At 39.9% G+C, this 21,246-nt stretch overlaps 1 protein-coding gene across 1 annotated transcript in view; it reads right to left on the bottom strand.

Moving 5' to 3' along the window:
• Positions 1-21,246, bottom strand: part of ptprga (protein tyrosine phosphatase receptor type Ga) — a 483,716-nt gene that overhangs the window by 56,708 nt on the left and 405,762 nt on the right. The window contains exons 8-9 of the mRNA XM_067588517.1: positions 17,449-17,641; positions 1,805-1,989 (exon numbers count right to left, since the gene is read on the bottom strand). Coding sequence (XP_067444618.1) covers positions 1,805-1,989; positions 17,449-17,641 — 378 coding nt within the window. The remainder of the gene's footprint in view (positions 1-1,804; positions 1,990-17,448; positions 17,642-21,246) is intronic.

Consider the following 21,246-nt stretch of genomic DNA (forward strand, 5'->3'; position numbering starts at 1 on the left):
TACTTAGTACTTACAAAAAAACAATATTTACTTTAACCCATTAATACGTATTCAGTGGAAAAGTTTTAATACAATTCCATATTCTGTTTGTATAATCTATAATTCTGTAATTTCCTATTGTTCTCTTAAGAAGTCCAGTTTTGTGCAAGGCGTTTCTTTTATTTTGATGGACTTAGCACTGCAAGCTGAAGCTCACACTGGTCTGGTTTAGGCTACTGAAGCACTTAAGGATAGGGAAAGGTGGTGTTTTTGGTTAAATATTGGTAAAAACAACATGTTTGCTTCAAGCCAGCATTCCTTTTTTTATATTTACATTAAAGATCACCATTTTTCCCTGATCTTACGTAACCATAAAAAAACATTAATCAGACTTAAGTTGTCAGGAGTGAATATTGCTGGAAAATCATTGATATTCATTGTCAGTGAATATTTTCTATATATCTACATTCTATATTTCTTCTGGGTTTGATTTCCCCACACCACAGCTCGTCAACTGTCATATCTCACATTTCAGAGCCTCTCAGCGCCTGAGTACAACATAAATCAATGTTGGCCTTTTCAAACGAGTCAACACATTTAGCCTGCCTTATGCAACAATAAGGTAACTCACAAGTACACTCCATATTCACACGCATATTCTCTTCACTGCTGTCTGGCAATGTGACCAGCAATCTCACCTCCAAGCTACATCCAACCCTGCTTTTTATTGCTTAATATTATGACCTATAGTACATTATTTGTTTACAGTATGTCATGTATTTGGCTCATCATCATGAGGTTCGGTATAAGCTCCCTATATCAGTCTAAAGCCAGAATTCCACCGGGCGCGTGTCAGAAGCAGAGCGTCTTGACTGCTAGGAAGCCGTCCGTCTTTTAAATTCAGTTGCACTCCGACTATAGTAATTACGGCAGCCTAGTCAAAGCTGAAAGTGCCTTAAGGCTACCGTAATTACTGCAGTACTTTTTTTTCATTTTCCTTGATTTTTGTGCTTCTACTATGGTTAAGTAGACTATGTAGTTAAATGGTTTCTTTATTCGTCTGTTTTAATTGCGTTTATTGTTGATATACCATTGGGAGTCTGCGCAAGGTGTTTTATTTTGAAAATTGACCGGATGCTCAATGCTGTTTCTGTGTCTGACTTCCTGCTCAGCTCAATCTGCTCATGGATGTATAATAAGAGCTGGATAGGGCGCCGCCACTCAGCCTTGCAGCCAATTTTTCCCAGTGGCCACTCTCGGTATTGCGGTGAAAAATCCCCCTGCGGCCCAAAAAACATTTTCCCCATAGACCACCATTGTTAAAGAGACACCTGTAAAACTGTTGACAGGACCCCTCGAACTGCAAACAACATCAATTATGACTCTTTCTATTATGAACTTTTGATCCATGAAGGTTTTATATTTGTAAAAATTTCCTCGAGCCGAGAAAAGTGATTTAAAAATCTGTGACATCATCATGTGGGCGTCTATGGGCCGAGCGGGAGCTCACGGGCGGGGCCAGCGGGGGAAACACTACTGCACGTCTTCAGTGGGCCGCACAACGCGGAAGCAAACCCGGAAGCTAGAAACCTTTTTTGGTGTATGAGCCAGACGAGGAATTCCTATAGGACTGAACGGGCGCCATTTCTAGTCCAGTATCCACTTCTGAAACGCGGCGCGGTGCGCCCGGTGGAATCACAAGCATTGACTAGAGTGGCCGCGATCAGCTCTGGCGGCTGCGTCAGAGCCAGAACATGGCGCACACGCGCCTGGTGGAATTTAGGCGTTACACTCCTACTACAGGTTCAGTCCCAGCCAATCTCACCAGTTTGTGTTTGGCGTCGGTGAGGTGTGTCTCCTCGTAGCTGTCGTCGTGGGCTGTCCAGCTGTAGGACACCAGGAAGTGGAGGATGGGTGGGTGGTAGGTGACCTCTGGATGAGCCCAGCGGACCACCAGAGCGCTGCCATTCACATGCTGTACCTTCATGTTGATGGGAGCACTGCTGCACACTGGGAGGAGGAGTAAAGAAAGAAAAGAGGGAGGGATGGAAGGGAAAGAGGAAAGGAAAGAAAGTAAGATGAAAGGATAGAGGAGGAAAATGAGGAATGGAGTAAGGAAGGGAGGGAGATAATGAAGGAAACAATGACGGTATGAAGGGAGACAGAAGGATAGTCAGATGAAGAAAGTGTGAATGAGGGAGAGCAAAGATGGAAGGATGGATGGGAAAGGAAGGAAGAAAGACAATAAGGAATAAGGATACAGTGTGTAGGGGGACGTAGAGATAGAAAACAAGAGAAAAAGCGGAGATAGAGAGGGGAAATGGGTAGAAAAAGGAAAAAGGGGAAGTGGAGGGAAGGAGAGGAGAAGGAAGGAAGGAAAGCGGTAAAAAAGAAATTTAAAATGAAAGGATGGAGAAGGAAAGTGAAGGAAGGAGATAACAAAACAGGGAGGGAGAAAAGGACAGAGGAAGAAGGAAGGAACAAGGAAGGAGGAGAATTGGAGGCAGAGAAGAGGAAAAGGGGGAGAAAGGAAAGCAATAAGGAACATTTTAAAATGGAAGGATGGAGCAGGAAGATGAAGGAGTGAAGGATTGAAGAAACCAATGAAAAGAAGGGAGGAGACAAAGAAAGGAGGGAGAGACAAAAAGAGATAATTCAATGACTGAATACATTGGCTCTGCTTATCTTTCAAATACACTCAGAGAGAGAGAGAGAGAGAGAGAGTGAGTGTTATGTGAGCGTGAGTTGTATTCATGATGTGTTATTAATATTGCTGTGAGACACGGTTAGTCATCCAGACACACAAACACGCATGCACAGACGCACACACGTACACACACATGCACACACATGCATGCACCCTGGCACGCACGCATGCATGCACACACACACACACACACACACACACCATAACACTATCCAGTATACACACAAGTCTATGTACAGTATGAATGACTGGACTTTCCAAACCACAGACACACACATGACTGTTCTACACATACACAAAGCCATTAAACACAGACACACACACACACACACACACACACACACACACACACACACACACATACATACACACACGCACAGAAATGTTTTGTCTACAGGCTCTAATAACATGAGTTCATATATAGTCGCCTTCAGGCAAAATGCAGCCAACCTGCTCTGCCTTAGAATATCTGGCAGTGAGAGATATGAAGCCCAACACATAAACAGTGTATGTTTTTTTTATGAATTTAACAACACACACTCTTGCATAATAACCCTCCATTCGTGCTGATAGGACCAGCCCTGCATTGAATGCTGCTGACCACTAGATGTCTCTAGTTTTCTGCTCAAACGGGATAGTGACAGTATTTCATTTTAGACATCGGACACCCCTGCCCACATACTTTTGTCTACCTTTGGTCTGGAGTTGTTTTCCACTGTCACTGAAGTCAACAAATACCCAACACCCATTCATAACAACTCTTTCCATTAACATACAAAGATTTGTTGGTCTTATGACCCAGAAAGGAGCACATAGTAACCACAGAAGTCAACACACTGGACAATAAGTATAAGTATGACTACAGTCATGTCAACAGACAACTGCTGATACCCATGACAACAAAAATTCTCTCTTGTTCATGCACTAAAACAGCACTCTCAGGCAACTACTCCTACTCATAACACATTGCAGTTTGCCGTTTGCTAGCCGTTTTCGTTGTCCTGATTCCAGTCGCTAAATTTCGAACTTGGTTAAAATAATCACAATGAGAATGAAGGGCAGAGACTAAACAAATAGAATCCATCAACACCACACACCATCATCTCCAACATACCCAGACTGAAACAGACTCAGTTCAACTTATTGCCATCAGTCTTCATGCCCCAAATCATATTAACCACGTCCCCACCATTTGGTCCAGTGAAGGGAAATCTAAATGCTACAGCATGCAGTTATATACTGTATATTTTTGACCACAGTGTGCTTTCGACTTTGTATCAATAGTTTGGGACTTGACTGATCTGACTTGAGTGAACTTGACTAGTCTGCACAGAACCCTGCAACCCTGACCCTAGAAATTAGGTTTATATATTAATTGTTTTCCCAGTTACGTTGAGTTCGCAAACATAAGCGTTGCCTGGATTATGTTCAAAGTTTTTCAAATGAATGAAGCTTAACTTATATATCACACTGAAGCTGGTGGAGAGCAGGACTGGGTGGAGGGAGAATGTGTTAGGTTGTGGTTAGGGTTAGGCAACAAAAGCACTTTAGTTAAGGTTAGTGACAGATCGTAGTTTTACTTCAATGTTGATAAACAGACTTTTTTGCAGACTTTTTTCTGTATCAAACCAAGACCACAATCTTTCCCTAACCTTAACCAAATGCTCTCAGAGTCTAAACATAACCATAAAAAGATTTAATAATACTGTAGTTACCACCAACAGATATTCTACTGCAAGACATTTTGGCTGAAAAAAAGCATTACGTTAGTTACAGTAGTGTAACTGTGTGTTGAGCTGCAATACGTTGCACTACTCACTGCTAGGAAAGAACCATGCACAAGCACAAGCCGGTGCATTCTTAGTGCCAGTCCCAAGCTTGGATAAATGGGGAAGGTTGCATCAGGAAGGGCAGCCGGCATAAAACCTATGCCAAATCAAATATGCGGATCATAATTCAGATAACCATACTGGATTGGTCGAGGCCTGGGTTACCCGCCTCTGGGTTATTCTGGTACTGTTGACCTGCTGCTAAAGATCAGTTTGCAGTTCTCCCAAAAAAGAAGTGGAAGACCTAATAGAGACTTGCAAGGAGTTGACCATAAAGTGCAACGATGCACACACAGACATCAATACCATGTGTGAATCAGTCTTGAATCAATGACAGACTACCTCAAGGATCAGTCCAAACAGAATAATATAATTATAGAAGGCATTCCTGAGTCCCCACGTGAGAGCTGGGAGGAATCTGAGGACAAGGTCTGTGAGAGGTTAGCTGTTAAGTTACAGATGGATGAAAAGAGGACTAAAGTGGAGCGTGCCCACAGGACTGGAGCCAACTCAGGTGACAGACTCATGCCGATAGTGGTGAAATTCCTATGATTCAAGGGACAAGATGGCTGTTCTGGAAAGAGGCCATGAACTGAAAGGAACTAATATCTTCCTCAATGAGGACTATACTGAGGCCATACGCCACAGGTGAAAAGAACTCATCCCAGCCATGAAAACTGAAAGAGGTAAAGGGAACATTGCGGACATCCAATACAACAGACGCATTGTCCACCCTTCCCTCCAAAAGATGAGAGTGGAAAGAGCCAAGCCTATGGGTTTGTAATTTTGCTCACACACACACACACACACATACTTGACTGAATGTTGAATAGTGTTGCTTTTTGCTCTTTTCTGTATCATGTCTATATCTGATACATTTTGCTTTTTGCTTTGTTTGCTCTTTTCTCTATCATGTCTGTATCTGATAAACTTCCCAGGAAAAGGCTAAAAATAACCCATGTTAATATATGTAGCCTCAGAAATAAGGTTCAGCATATCAACAACTTGCTAACATAAGAGAACATTCATATTCTGGCCATCTCCAAGACCAACTGAGATGACTCATTTGATGGTGCTACAGTGGTAATACAGTGATATAATATCTATAGAAGGGACAGGGATACCTATGGGGGAGGAGTTGCAATATACATTCAAAGCCACATTGCTGTTAAGCTCAGAGAGGACTTAATGTCAAGTGCTGTTGAAATATTGTGGTTGCAGGTTCACCTGCCTCATTTAAAGCCTCTGCTGTTGGGGTGCTTTTATAGGCCACCAAGTTCTGACAGTCAGTATCTAGATAATTTGTATGAAATGGTTGATAGAGTATGCAATGTGAAAAGAGAGATTTATTTCCTGGGAGTCCTGGATATTAATTTTCTTTCATCAAGTTGTCTGCTGAAAAAGAAACTTCTCACTGTAACCAGTTCTTGTAATCTGGTCCAGGTCATTAATCAACCTACCAGGGTGTTCACCAAAGTACAGGAATCATATTATCCACGTGTATTGATCACATTTACAATTACGCTGGAGAACTTTGCTCCAAAGCTCTATCTGTTCCCATTGGATTTAGCAATCATAATCTAGTAGCTATATCCAAGAAAGCCAAAGGCTTGGCCTAAAATAGTGTTTAAGAGGGTGTTTTGGGTGTATAAATAAGTAGAGGTCTGTCCGCATGTTGGCAATGCACTTGGTTTTAGCTTAGTAGTCAGTGCAGTCATCTATGATCTGGGAGACTCCAGTGCGAGACCTGGTGTGGGGGCATCCTTCATAAGATAGTTTATTCATATACACTTATTTTAACACTTTAATATCCTTAAATTAAAAGTGTAATAAAATAAAAGCTGGATTTGTATTCCCACTTTTATTCAAATACAAATACAAATATAAATAATTTTGCTGCCTCAACAAATACATAAACAAATACAAATACTGGGCTCTCTGCACATCCCTACAAGGGATTTCGCTATGATTTGTATGTGGATGCTGTTGAAAATATTTGTTAGTCTGATGGGAGTAAGGAGAAGGACCCAGATGCTGCACTTGATGTATTTATGAAATTGTTGCCTCCAGTTAATGATAAGCACACACCTGTCAGGAAACTGACTGTTAGTGTGGATTGATGAGAAATTGAAAAAGTGCATGGTTGAAAGAGATAAAGCAAAAGTAGCGGCAAATAAGTCTGATTGTACACCTGAATGGCAGACATACTGTAAAATAAGGAGCAATGTGACTAAACTGAACAGAAATAACGCTTATAGGGAAGGTCACTCAACATGCACAGTGCTTACACAAATGACAGACTATTGGCTGAAAGACATTAATAAAAAGAATATTGCGGGAGCAGTATTGTTAGATTTTAGTGCTGCCTTTGATGTGGTTGATCACAAATCATTACTGAAAAAAACTTGGAAGCTTTTCAGATGCTAGAAATGTAGAGTGTGGAATTCCACAAGGAAGTTTGCTTGGCCCTTTACTTTATTCTGTGACCTATGTGTTCATGTATGCTGATGATTCAACAATATACATGTATGCACCCACAGTTAATGAAATCATTGCAACCCTCAACAAAGAGTTCCAGACAGTACTAGAATGGGTTACTAGTAATAAACTAGTCTGAAACATATCAAAGAGGCATATAGAGTCTCTTGTTGTAAAGATTGGGGTGGGGATTGGGGGAAACATTAATGTACTGAAAATTCCTAATGGTTTGTATAGTCAACTCACATTCAGCCCTAACATACAGTACATACCTACCCAACCAGACATGCCACCAGAGGTCGCTACACAATTCTAAATCTAAAGGACATTCAAAACAATGCACAGTATTGTATTGAGCCAATGTAGATCTGTAGTTCACTCAATTGCTAAAGTTCACAATAAAGCAAGCTTTAAAAAATTGAAGCAACATCTAATAGCCCTACGCCTGTAACCACAGTTTGTACATTTTTTTCTTTTATTTCTATGTATATGATTATGTTGTAAGATCTCAGTTTGTATGTATATTCAGTGCTTAGTGTGTACTAACATACTGTACATATGTGGATATGAATAAGAATTTGTATAGTAATATGTTTGCATGAAAGAATAATATTAGTTATACTTTTCTGATTTTAATACCATTTGGTTGTTTTATCTGTAAGTGTCTTATCTGTTTCTGTTGTCATGCTTTTATGTTTTGTGTGGACCCCAGAAGAGGAGCTGATGTTCTGCATCAGCTAATGGGGATCCTAATAAAATCCTAAATCCTAATCCTAACGGGAACAGCCGAAAGAAGAAGATGAAGAAGACTCACTGCTGGGAAAGAGGGAGTAGTGTATTACTAGCCAACAATGCACATAATGATTATTCCAAACACTGTATCATATTATGCAAATGCGTAAGGTAATTCAATGATGAACATGGGTTGATTGAGAATACTGCTCACGTGCCTGGTGGAACCAAATTGATTAGCTTGCTCATAAAGAACTGCAGTGGAGTTTTTCTATTCATAACCTGCAGTCGAGCCCCATGTGGCTTAGCATTACTAAAGCCATTAGTCACACAAACGCATGCACGCAAGCACGCACACACACAAACACACACACACACACACACACACACACAAACACACACACATTGACAAAGTAGAACACACACATATACATACACTGGCATCATTTGGAAGTCAAGCAGTGAATGACCTCTATGCAGGGGAAGCGTATTTAAATGATTATATCAACCTGGGTCCAGTCAGGCATGCCCTGTGTTTGCGCGTATGTGTGTGAGACAAGTTAAAATGTTAGTACTATCTCTGAAGTTCTCTAAGCATGAATATTCACAATCTGAATTGAAGTTTTCAGTTAAGTTTGAAGAGCACAGTAAAAATTTTAGTAACCAGTAGGGGTGTGCCTGAATACAAATACATTATTCGGCAAAAGCACAAATAGTGGGGTTTTTTTTAACGAATATTTATTTTGTACAAATATTTTTTAAATTATTTGTTTTCGGGAATTAAAAAAAAAACATGTCAAATACCAGCACACAGGTCGGTTACATCAATATCTCCGTCTCTCTACTCTGCTCCACTCTTACGTCTATCAGCAGGTCTCAACTAGGGGAGTCACATCCACCTGCTACATGATGCACATTTCCGAATTTGGACATCACTCCCAGAGTTGGGGGTGCTCCCCAGATATAAAGCTGAGCTACTGACACAATTGAAGTGTTTACAATGGACTCTCCATAACTTGTTGTTCCCCTTCTCCTTTCCACAAAGTTAGGTTGTAAAAAATCGGCAATAAATGAAAAGTGCAAAGCAATAATTGCCTTTGAAGTTCTCCCCTACACGTTACATGCTGTACTGTCTCTGTATCATGGATGCATAAATACCTATGGGTCTATCTGCACAGTGGCAATGTGCTAGGTTTCAGCTCAGTCGTCAGCACAATCGTCTATGATATGGGAGACTTCAGTTTGAGACCTGGTGTGGGGACCTCTTTCATAAGCTTGTTTATTCATGAACATTTATTGTAACACTTTAATTTTCTAAAATTAAAAGCATAACAAAAACAAAAACAGGATTTTTAAGCCTCTTTCCACTTTTATTTGAATACAAATACAAATAATTTTGCTGCCTCAACCAATATAGATACAATAACAAATACTGGGCTTTCTGCACATCCCTAGTAACCAGAGGTGTGTAGAACTGTTGTTACACAGCCCAACATGTGTGCTGTGTGTGTTCCAAAATGTTACATGAGTATTTTCATTTAATTTTCCGCTATTTAAAGGAACAGTCACATGCGCTTGTCTGACATTTTACCCAAAGTCAGATAGCTTTGCACGACAGCTTTGAAAAACTATTATTTCTATATATTTACATTTCATTATACATAGCCAACATGAACAAATACATGAACAAAATGCTAAATTTTTAAAAAAATCTTAGTGAAACAAATGTCAATAATATGATGGTAATGCAGTGTATGGGAAATTTTCTGTACTCTCATACTGTGAACCTGTTATAGCTGAGGTTAATGATTGCTGTGTGGTTTTGCATTTTCACTAATGCCAGCACAATAGGTCATAAATTCCACAGGGTGCCTTTAATTTGAAAACCAACCCCCTTTTTATAATAATGGTTTCGCTGTTAGTCACAAAGTAGTCTCCTCTTGAAAGTGGTTGTTGTGGGACCACAGAAAGATTTTCTCTGGATGGTAACATTTATTAAGAAGGTCTATTTAGGCTTGCCATTTTCTACAATGATATTCTTTTCCATACCTACTCGACAGATGACTCTTTCATTTCTGTGGTAAACATGTTGGGAGACGCTATTACAAACTTTGTTACAACAACAACAATATAAAAAATGGAACATGAGACAGGTAAAAAGTGTGGCTTAAACTAAGCTTACTTAACACTATAAGCCTTTTTAACAGCAGACATGTTTATATAAAGTGTTATGTCACAGGTGCAATAGTTAACATTAATGACAACATGACATTTAGGAGTGTTTCGCAGTGTGAGAGCCCTGCTATTGCATGCTTTCTCACTCTTAACAGAACAAAGCCATCATTCATGTTATTAGTTACCCCTGTGCTTTTGCTGACATGACAAGTTAAATGTCTAATGGTGCATTCAGACAGAACCCGAAGCGAATATTTCACACAGCGCGATTACATAAAAAGTCAATGCAACAACACAAATAGATGCAAATTTGCACCAGGTGATGCAAATATGTGTCTGCATGAGTTGAAAATGTTTCAGCTGAGTTCCTGGTGAGTTCTGAGTTTAGTCAGAAACTGAACTGAACGAAAAACACACAGAAAGTCCCTATGACATGGTTGATGTCATGGATGTATTAAGACAACTAGATATGTTGAGCCATACGTTTTTAAAAAAAACAAATCTACTACTGTGAAAATGTAAATGTCTAGTCCCCGAGTATAAGACAACCACGACTTTTTCAAATAACTTATAATCTAAAAAACTAGCAATTATCTCCAATGCTTAATTTCACTAAACAAAATACAACATTTAAAAAAGGCATTCCAACATTTAAATAATTAAGACATCTCTGGAGTTGTTAGCTGCACTTTCCCTGCTTCTTTTTTGTCTTCCTCAACCTAAGTATGGGGATAAATCTTTGGATAAAGCTGTTGTCACTCGCATGATCCTTACACCTCCTTTTCAGGGGTTGGCTCTAATGTGTGTGTCTTGTAATGCGGAGTGGCTAAAACTCAGAATGGGCTTCTTAAAAAGAGCAATCCCCCATATTCCCTGTGTGTAACACAACTGAAAGGGTTTGTAGCCCCATGTGGCAGGGTGATGAAGAGATCCTCTTACGGCTTTCATCAAAGATAAGCGGGCCATCACAAATGCATGCACGTACACACAGACATACACACACACACACACACACACACACACACAAACACACACACACTGGGGAGAGGTCTGGATGGCAGTGAGTGATGGGGGCTAGGGTCCAGTCACACAGAATAGAACATAAGTAGAGGGGGTGTCTGACACAGGTAAACTCTCTCTCTCTCTGAGAGGCCATTTGGAGGAGGAAAGGACATCTTTGGCCCTGCAGCGTGTGACCACAGTTGATCGATGACCGGGTCTTTATTGTGGGTTCGACTACAAGGTTTCGCACTGGGAGGGATCAGGTGGGAACTCAGCATATAACAGGCTCCACTGCTGTTAGACATGCACCAATAGTATCTGTAGTAAATCCTGCTTTACACTCTTATTAGTTGTGTGTGTTAGTTGACTTCATGAGCAGCCAAAACTCTTACTGCAGGTGTCTACATTTTTCCTACCATTGTAATTTTAAAGCACAGTTGGGGATGACTTAATTTTTTTACGTCTTCAGTACGCACTGAGATAAGGACACAAAAACTCTTAATTTTAACTACTAAGAATAAAGGGGCCCTGTGGAGTTTTATTGTAAACAAACAAAAGTTATGTTTACATTGAGTGTTACTCACCAAAACTCAAAAGTGTTGAATGCATTTCCTTCCTCATAAAACATTTGCAAAACCGATTTATTTAAAATCCTGCATTGTTTACATCCACATTGCAGTCCTCTTCTTCTCTGCCTTTGCTGCTGCATTTCTGAGTTTGTTGTAGATCAGTGGAACCAATGGGAGGACTGTGTATTGCACCATCCATGTGCATGCATCCTTGTTTTGTTTGTCTTGTGCATGTGCATGAGGGCATATTAGTGGAAATTACTCCATAGTGCTACTATAGCTCAAAAACTCAACAGGGTACCTTTAAGCACTATACACGACAGTCATCGAATGAAAAATATGGGAAGGAAGTGAAAAAGGTCAAGAAGATCTACATTGTTTCAAACTGTGTGTAGTGTGTCCCTAGGTATCAACAATGGCACTTTGTGAGTAACATCATTTGAAACAATAGGACTGAAAGCCAAAGCTATGAAAATAGGAGCCAGGTTGTAGAAAAGACTGATTTATTCTCGAACAGTGAGCTCAGTACAGGAAAACTAGTCATCAGTGATGGCTGCACACACTGAGGAAGACATTACAGTACATTACCAATGACATTTAGTTGAAATGTCAATTTTTTCCGCACACTAACTGCCACTTTTAAGTGGCAAGAAAATGTCTTCTGATGTGAAAAAATGTGTTCAGCTTATACTTAGTCACTTTCCAACTCTCTGCAATACAGTTGTGGTGTGTACCTGTGACACTGCGTGTCTTTGTTTTATAACAGGCAACCACTCATTGGCATGAAGGACTATATATTGAGTAGCACTTCCACTGGCACTTGCATTGCTCAAACTACTTGACACAGTACTTGTATCGTTTTGTAAAACTGTTATTGGTGCACCTCTAAATATTATGCAGGGACCTCACTCCGCTCTTGGACATCTTAACCTTGACCTAAAACAAAATAGACGTTTTTTTTAATGTGTGCAAAGATGTGAAGAATAAGTACATTCAGATTACAGTTTATGAGAGCAATTTTAACCTTTGCAAATGAGTTTAGTTCACATACTTAAAACCTAACTTACACATGAATGTTTCACTCATTTATAAATGAGATGTTGTTGCTGCAAATCACAGAAACAAGCTGAAACAGAATATCTACGTGATGTAACTGAATGGTGTAGGTTCAGAAAGAAATACTGTAGAAAATACAGTATATAGTTTTATTTTTGTTAATCTGCAATTGAAGTAGTCAGATCAGTGTTGGAATTACAGGGGAGCCAGCAGACAGTAAAATAAGTTTACAACTGTGCATGTGTTTTGGTTCATACGGTGGCTGCAGTCTATGCAGCAATGGCAATGTACTTCTTACATTTATATCACAAAAATAAGTATGTTGTATTGCTGTATACCAGATATATGTTTGCCACTGTTTGGCTATATATTTATGATTCAAGGCATGTAGCAAACTTAAAGGACGGGTTCACTATTTTTCAAGTCAGTCTTAAAACAACAGTCAGGTGTCCATATGAACAGTGAAAGAGGTTTTCCTCACTGTAATCATTCCTTCTGTTCATATTGGGGCCAAAATCCAAAAAGCCAAAAAGTCATTTTGTGCAAAAATGCATTTAAAAGTTGATTTGAAGCTTAAAAGAGGCTTCATCAGTCTGGGTTATTCATATCAAGTGGATATCTGACACATTTACAGTCTTTTTTGCATCAAATTCCCTCTTCCCTGTTTCCCTGTTGAGCTGTGGTGGAAGTACAGTAACAAAAGAGGAACTTTGGCACTAAAAAGACTGTAACGTTGAAGATATCTACTTGATTTGACTCACTTGGATATTAGCTTCAGATAAACTTTTAGATACAGACAGACTTGAAAAGTTGTGAACCTGTCCTTTAAAGAAATAGCTCAGCATGCTTAGAAATAAACTTATTTGCTTTCTTGTCAGAATTAGATAAATACAAAATGTAAAGACAGCGTAAAGATGACATGTTGTGGTTTTACAAGGGGTTATGTATGTGTTTCGTAGCCAGTCACCATTGGTTGCCTAGCAACTTCATGGTGACGGCAGCACTCCAGGAAGACACAGGTCCTGGCCAAAAAAAAAAAGTCCCACACAAAATTCCCCATAAAATATTTTATATTTAGCATACAGACATGAGAGTGATATCAGTAAGAAAGCATATTCCCCAAAATGTTGAATTATAGTATACAATCTCAAATTCCAAGCGTTTGGATTTGATTATGCTGTACAGCAGAGGAGATTACTAATCTGCCTGTGCAGACACACTTTAATAGCTGAACACAATTTAAGACTAAAGATAAAACAATAGGCCAATTGGAATGTAGTTGTCTTTCAGAAGAAGTACAGGAAGAGGGAGAAGAAACAGTGATTTGTGCTTGTAATCAAAAATAAAGGTTCTGCAGTAAATAGGAAACAGCTCATTCATGTATATATGCATTGTATATCAGCAAGACATATCTGTATATGTGCTTGGAATCTAAATAATCCCATCAAACACAATAGGATAGAGAATCATGCATCAGTTTCTACGATCATATTTATTGTACATCATGGTATGAGTGCACACGCTTTAGAAGACATCCATAAGGTTTTATGGCCAAGCTGACAAGAACACGTAATGCTCACTGATGCATTGTATCACTTCTCATAAACAGTATAAATTAAATTTGCCATAAAATGTAACTGCAAGCATCTTACGAAGTTTATTATTAGTAATGTTAGCTGACATGTTGTCTAAGATCAATAAACACAACTTGTGTTCCAACTCTGATTATTTTTGGCTCCATTAGAGCTTGTGCAACTTACATAATTTATGATGATCACTTATCTTACTTTACTAACTTGTTAGTTCACTATCATGTGTATATTATGCTACTAATGTATTATTGTGCATCAATGTAAAGCATGCACTCTTACACTGGCCATGTGTCACTACAGTGCATTACAGATATGGTAATAGTGGAGAGTGTAACATCCAAACATCTACAAAATTCTGCTTATATTCCTCATACTAGATTCCTCAGCTCATGGTGTGTACTCAGTATGTAGTGGAAAGCCGGTCCGTATTTCTGAGATCTGGCAAGGGACAGAGTTCATCATTGCTTGTGCTTTTCCAAGCTACTCATCTGCTTGCAACAGGGTTGCTCTTGAGAGTCAAGGGTAAGGGAATATTTGTAAACAGGAAGGAAAGGCACTCTACGGCGATTTCATGAATAAGTCAAAAAGCCTCACACCCTCAATGAAATTCATTTGCTTCCTTTTGTGAGTATTGAGGAGTTTGGTTTTGTTCTGATTAGAGCTGCATCTTGTTTTAAACCAGCACCATGTGAACATTGCACCTTGCACCTTTTAACCTTGAATTTGACTGGATTGTTATAGACTATTCTAAAAGGAACAGACCAACACTTATGGAATTTGTTTGTATGCTGATGAAAAAATACACACACACACACACACACACATATCTTTACTTTACTTTCAGGTTCTGTTCCAAATGTAAGAAAACCTCATTCAAAATAAGGAAGTAATGAAAATCCAGTCCTACTACAGTATGCTGCCCACTTCATATGTCTAGAGGAGAAATGTTTTAAAAAACTATCTAATATTGTTGTTTATTTAATAAACAACAGGCTTAATGGACAACATTTCCCACAAGCCAAAGGGCTTTATGTGTGATTTTAGACACTTTTAGCAGCAGAGATCACAGTTAAAAAGTTGGGGAAAATGACATAAGAATAAAGGTAGTGGTGGATATCATGGATAAGTGAGACATTTACGATATGTATGTCGCGTAGTGTCAAGTTAGTAGGAATTCATGGGAGCTGTAGGATTTTGTATATTAAATCGGGAAGGGTTCAAATTTTAACAGCAATGCTGTACTCATTTAGGTAGATAGATAGTAAAATGAAATAAATGTTTCTCTATGTTGTTCTGTGTTAACTAACAAGCTACTACTATTGTTGGTTAGGAAATGACTGCTGTCTTATTTTTACACATGTATCGCTGCACATATTTAAGTTTACTAGCTAACGAGATATGTGAAAAGGACAGCTTTGAAGGCTACTGAAAGTTGTTCCTTTTCATTTTTGATTGAACTAAGCTGGCAGTTCCCCCTGCTTCCAGTCAATGTGTTGAGCTAAACACATAATGGACAATTCTCTGTAATGGAGAATTCTCTGTACTGGACACACAAAGATGACACTGGTCCTCTCATTTGCTTCAGCATACAAGACAAACTGTTTCCCAAAATGTCACAACATCCAAACACTATACGTTTCTGTTTTCTATATACATGTATATACATATACATGGTCCACTAAATATGGGGCTGCCAGTCATCCAGAGAAACAGAGGTAAATGGACCATCATGGCTGATGAGAAACAATAACAAAGCAAGAGGAAAGTGTTCAGGCTGAGCCATGATAAAATGGAATAAATTAGCAAAAGGGATGGACTGGAGAGAAAATGACTCATGTCACTCAGCTGCTGCAGATCATATATAGATGTATTTGAAACACCTGTGTGTTGTGTCTTGTATGTATGTTGTTAGCTGTGGAGGTGGATATTAGGCCAGGTGGACACACATGCATAACTCACTCAGCTACAGCTACAGTAGCATGTTGCAGAGGGTGTGTAGGTGGCATGTGGTCTGTATGTCTGTTGTTTTTTCAGCTCTAATTCTCCTCTTTGCCTTTTTCCCAGCCGTCCCTCCTCCTCCTCCTCCTCTGCCAGCCTTATAGATCTGCTTACAGCAAACATGTCCCACTACAGGGCTCAAGGACATACAGCACAAGCATGGACCACACTGTGCCAGAACGACACACACACCCACATACACACACACACACGCACTCATGCATGCATGCAAGCACGCACTCACACACACACACGCATATAGAGAATGCATGTGAGTGGGTTTGTGTATGTGGACATCTAGGTGATGCACCTCTCTCCTACTCGACCATATGGAAGTGTGTATGAAGGAAGCGAAGGGACAAACCCTGCTAGGACAGTTGACACAGCACAGATGCTAGGCCACGCACAAGCACATACAAATGCTCAGAGAAACACGTGCACACTCACACACACATACACACACACACTGCATAATGTGTGGTGTTGTTTGAGTGGTAATGAGGCAGGAGTGTGACGACGGCTGGTGTGCCTCCCACTGCCTTATGCTAGGGGAGTTACCAAGCTCGCTGGTGAAATGACAGAGAGCCATCCCAGACCAAACACACACACACACACACACACACAAACAGAAGACAATTGGTTTCTTCCGCACATCTGACCAACACTGAATATGCCTCATTTATTAACATTAAGCAATGTCACAGATAAGGAATAATGTGAGAATACTGGACAAGATTAGGAAGGAGAAAGGGGAAACTTTATGATGCTATATTGATTGAAAAAGACAAAGCACTAAACACCAAGAGAGTGGCCCAAATATGACAGTAGCAAAGCAACGGTTTGTAGTCTATATAGTATTCAGGACATACACTGCTTGGAATGTTTTTGTAAAAAATGTTCCCGAGTGTGTATGTTTCATTTTTAGAACTCAAAATATCAAATAAATCTATATTTCAGATTAAGGACAAATAACTTTCTATTTAGGTTTTTATATAGCTTTTATTTTACTTTCTTTCGTCATGATCATGTTGTTCATTATTCTAAAATAATTCAATGATGAATAAGAAGTAAATAAGGATTTTGAGAGTTAGCAGCTGCAGCATTTAGTGATTTTCAGACTTGTGGCATCAGTGCATAGTTTGAGGAGTTACAACTTTAAAGATGTGAGCTAAAAATGGCTTAACAAGGAAAATAAGTACTCAAGTACATTTATGAATAATTCAGGTTTTTATTTTAAGTGTAGGACACCCCATGTAGACACTGGTTTCATTATGAATTAGGACATTTATGGTGACAGGGGAAAAGTAAAAGTATACTTGTATTTGACCTACCTTTGGAAGCCTCCGTGCCATATGGACCACTGCTGCTGTCAGTCAGGTCAGGTAGCCAGGCATCTTTGACTGCTGACTTGAAGACGTGGCGGTTGTCCAAGCTCTGGATTGGCCTGAAGTTGCTGCGCAGATATTCCACCGACTTAACATGGTCCTGCTGCTCCGTGGTGAAGATTGAGTAGAAAGCCTCCAACTGGTACCGGCGGTGCAAGCAAGCATGGCAGAGACACAGAAATGGAGAAAGAAGAGTGAAGACAAGAAGAATTTGTGCCAAAAAGAACTTGCATTCTGTGGTGATTTTGAGTTGGTGAATTTTGTATCAAAAATCCAGCAGTAAGAAGTCACTTTTACTCACTACACAAGATACACAAAATGAGCAATGCAGGTATCTAATTGGAATACAAGATGAGAAAATATAAATATAAATATCTCTCCCATGGTCAGAATCCACAAACATGACAGGGATACAGTGCATGTGATTGAATGTAGTTCAATACAATGCTAATGAAATTATATATCACCAGTGAATGGACCAAAGGATATAACACAGATAGTGGTGCAAAGAGGCAATTATATTCAACTAGTTACAGAAGACATCCAGGGGAGTTTGGAGTAGAGCTGCTGCTCCTTCACATCAAAAGGAGCAGCTGAGGTGGTTTGTGCTGGTTAGGATGCCTCCTGAAAATGGATGGATGGATGGATAGTTACAGAAGACAATGAACATACCCAAATTTAACAGCCTAATCAGATAGATCTTGGCATGTTAAGATAAATCAGAAAAGCTCCAACACAGTGACATATCCAGGCTTTATACCAGAAAATTCAATCACAGGAAAGAGGAAGGGTCAACTTCCTCATCAAGACCTGTGGGAGAAGTGGCCCTGAGAGATTCAGTCCAGAAGGTCTCCCACCAGAGGATAGGTTTTAGTCAGTCAAATCCCAATCCCCCACCCACCTGTCATCCCCACACCTGTTTGGGGATTACTTCAAAAACATGAACTTTTATGAGTATGGGTCCTTGTGGCTTGCATCTCTGAAGTGCTGTCCCAGGGGTAATTGGGGTTTTGGAGTTCTGATTGCATATTCATGTTCTGCCAGTCTGACTTTCAGGCTGTGTTTTGTGTGGCTGACAAAAAGTAAACACAGATGCACTCCAAATGGTACTACAAAAGTAGTGTTGGAGTTGGCCAGGTTGCTGTTTTGTTGAACACATTGAAATCAAGATTCCTCACTTGAGATGTTGTTACAATATTTGTATAAGCTGCATCTGAAAGAGCCCTTACTAAGGTAGCCAAAGAAGCTTGGCCCATCAGCGGTCTAGATCCAGTAAGTCTAGTTGTCAGACTCATGCCAGACGAGTGATGAATGCCACATCACAATTATCCAAAGTACACTGTTATGATTCTGGGGGCCAGCAGTGGCCTAAAGCTACCTCATGTGCTGCTAAAAGGAGCTGATTCTCAGCTGCAACTGGCCCAACTCCACACCCCCAAAACCTAGTCAAATCTAGCAGCCAAGAATGGGTCAGAGCCAGCTTACATTTGGTCATCTGGGGACAGAACACTCAGTCACACCTGGCTGGACTAGCTGATGGCGACCATATCAGCCAGTCCAGCCTTGGATTCATTAACCTCACATTCATTAATCAAAAGTATTGCAGAATCATTCCATATGAACATTCTTATCTTGTAATAAGTTTGAGAACTTATTGTGTCAACATTAAAGAGGAAATAGTGAAGCTGAGTATCTATCCAGTATCATTTCACTTTCAAAACTTATTTTAATGTGAATTTAACTGCCATGTTATCAAGCTATGAACATGTTGTACTGCTTGAGGTTGATGTTGAAGTTGGCCTCTTCCTGCATGTTGCCATTTGTCAAACGCGTGCTGTGTGGCAAGACGTGCAACCAGACATGGATTTGCACTGTGTGATTGAAGTGTCATCTTTCTGTCTGTGTTGGCAGATGGATACTCTGTACAATGTGTTTGGAAGCAATGCACACAGACAAACAGCTTGTGTGCAAGGGAGTGTTGGAAAGGGGATTGGGTACTGAGAGGCAGATTTAATTTCATGAAAGTAAATGTCTCTGTGAGGGAATGTCTTAGGACAGCCAATTCTTACTTTGACTCTCTTTGTTCTGTACCACAACAAGGTTCTCAAAAATAAAAAACTGAAACTAAACCACAGCAACATAAGGTGTCTATTTGGAGCCTGAGTATTTTTGAAGAGATTGCCTTTGACTTGTTATTGAAAGTTAGACTTAAGTAACTGTGTGTCCTCTCTGCCAACCTACTGTAACCATTCTTGTTGGAAAAGCTCCTTCACCAGTTCACCCAACAACCTCCCAAGAGAGAATGAACCACAGAGCAAACCTGAGAATGTAAACTAATGAAGGTCATTGATAAAAGTAAAAAAATTGCAGACAACACATTCGAACTCAGAAACTTGGACAGCATGGCTGCTATTCATTGTGAATGCCAGAGAGATTCAAAAACTGCCCAGCCAATCTACAGGGGAAAGTTAAGAAAATGCTCAACTTTATGTACCAACAAGAGCCAATCATGCTCATTTTGCTTCTAGTGTAAACAGAAGCACGGGGTTGTTCACAACTCCATTCCACTATGTGAAATAACTTTAAACAAAATGGAAGAAAAGAAAACTTTGCAAGAAGAAAATTTACTTACAATTTGTTCGGGACCCACTTTGAGAATCTAAGGATGGCACTAAGGGAGAACTCATGAGTAGTCTAAACTGATTGTGAGTGTTTCGTGGTAATTTTGTCTTTATGCATTTAGATTGAAATGATACATGTGAATGAAAATATTGAGAACTGGTTAAATGCAGAAACACCAGGACATATGGATGTCTTAAAGGCAGAGTCAGTCATTCTGGAGAAAGTTTGTTGATATTTGAAGTAAGCAACCAAACAAATACACCCCCTCCCTTCATGCTCCTTAAGAAACTCTGGCCCCCAAATTCATGGCTACACATTGCCAAGGCAACGGCAAAAAGAGAAATATGGTGGAATACAGAGTGATGCATCAGCTGTAGAGTCACTTCTGTTCCTCTCAAACATCATCAGGAGCGGAAAAAATTTCATCTCATGTGAGCACAACAGTCCATCCACACTCTCCGCCTCTCTGCAGCCTCCTCACTTCTCACTGGACCTGTGTTCAGCGTCTCTGTCCACAGAAGCAGCCGTCTGTCAGCTGCAGCTCCTGTAGAGCTGAGAGGACAGCAACCGGACAAACTGCCTTCACCAGGCTGACTGACAGCAGAAATTTACTACATGTTGGCTCCACGGGAAGAAATCAACAGTGTTTGTAATTTATTGATTCACTGATATAGTTAATACATTGAAAATACACACACAGCAGGATATTTGTGTGATTTAAATAGCTGCCAGCAGATTACACTTCACTGAACGTGACAGAAACAGACTTGGAGCCTAAAAAAATGTGGGGGGTCTCTGTGAGACTGTCTCGGATTCAGTATGGATTGATACATTTAATAAAATGGAAGCATATCTGTTCTGTGAGAAAATACTTTCTATGTGAATTGGCCACAGCCTCTGCCCCACCATTCAATGGGTGCTGGAGACAGGACTGTCATGTCCTCAATAGACATCTGCTCTGATGACTTCCCCCTGTTCTGTACATGAGCACGAACGGCCCCTGCTGCTGACTGGCTGGAATAGTGTTGTGTGGCTTACTCCAAGCCACTGTGTTTACATATTCATTTACAGAGCCAGTGCTGTGTATGGACATTGGATTTTTTTTCAGCGCACACACAGACA

Source organism: Thunnus thynnus, chromosome 4 (genome assembly GCF_963924715.1).
Source record: "Thunnus thynnus chromosome 4, fThuThy2.1, whole genome shotgun sequence".
Lineage (NCBI taxonomy): Eukaryota > Metazoa > Chordata > Actinopteri > Scombriformes > Scombridae > Thunnus > Thunnus thynnus.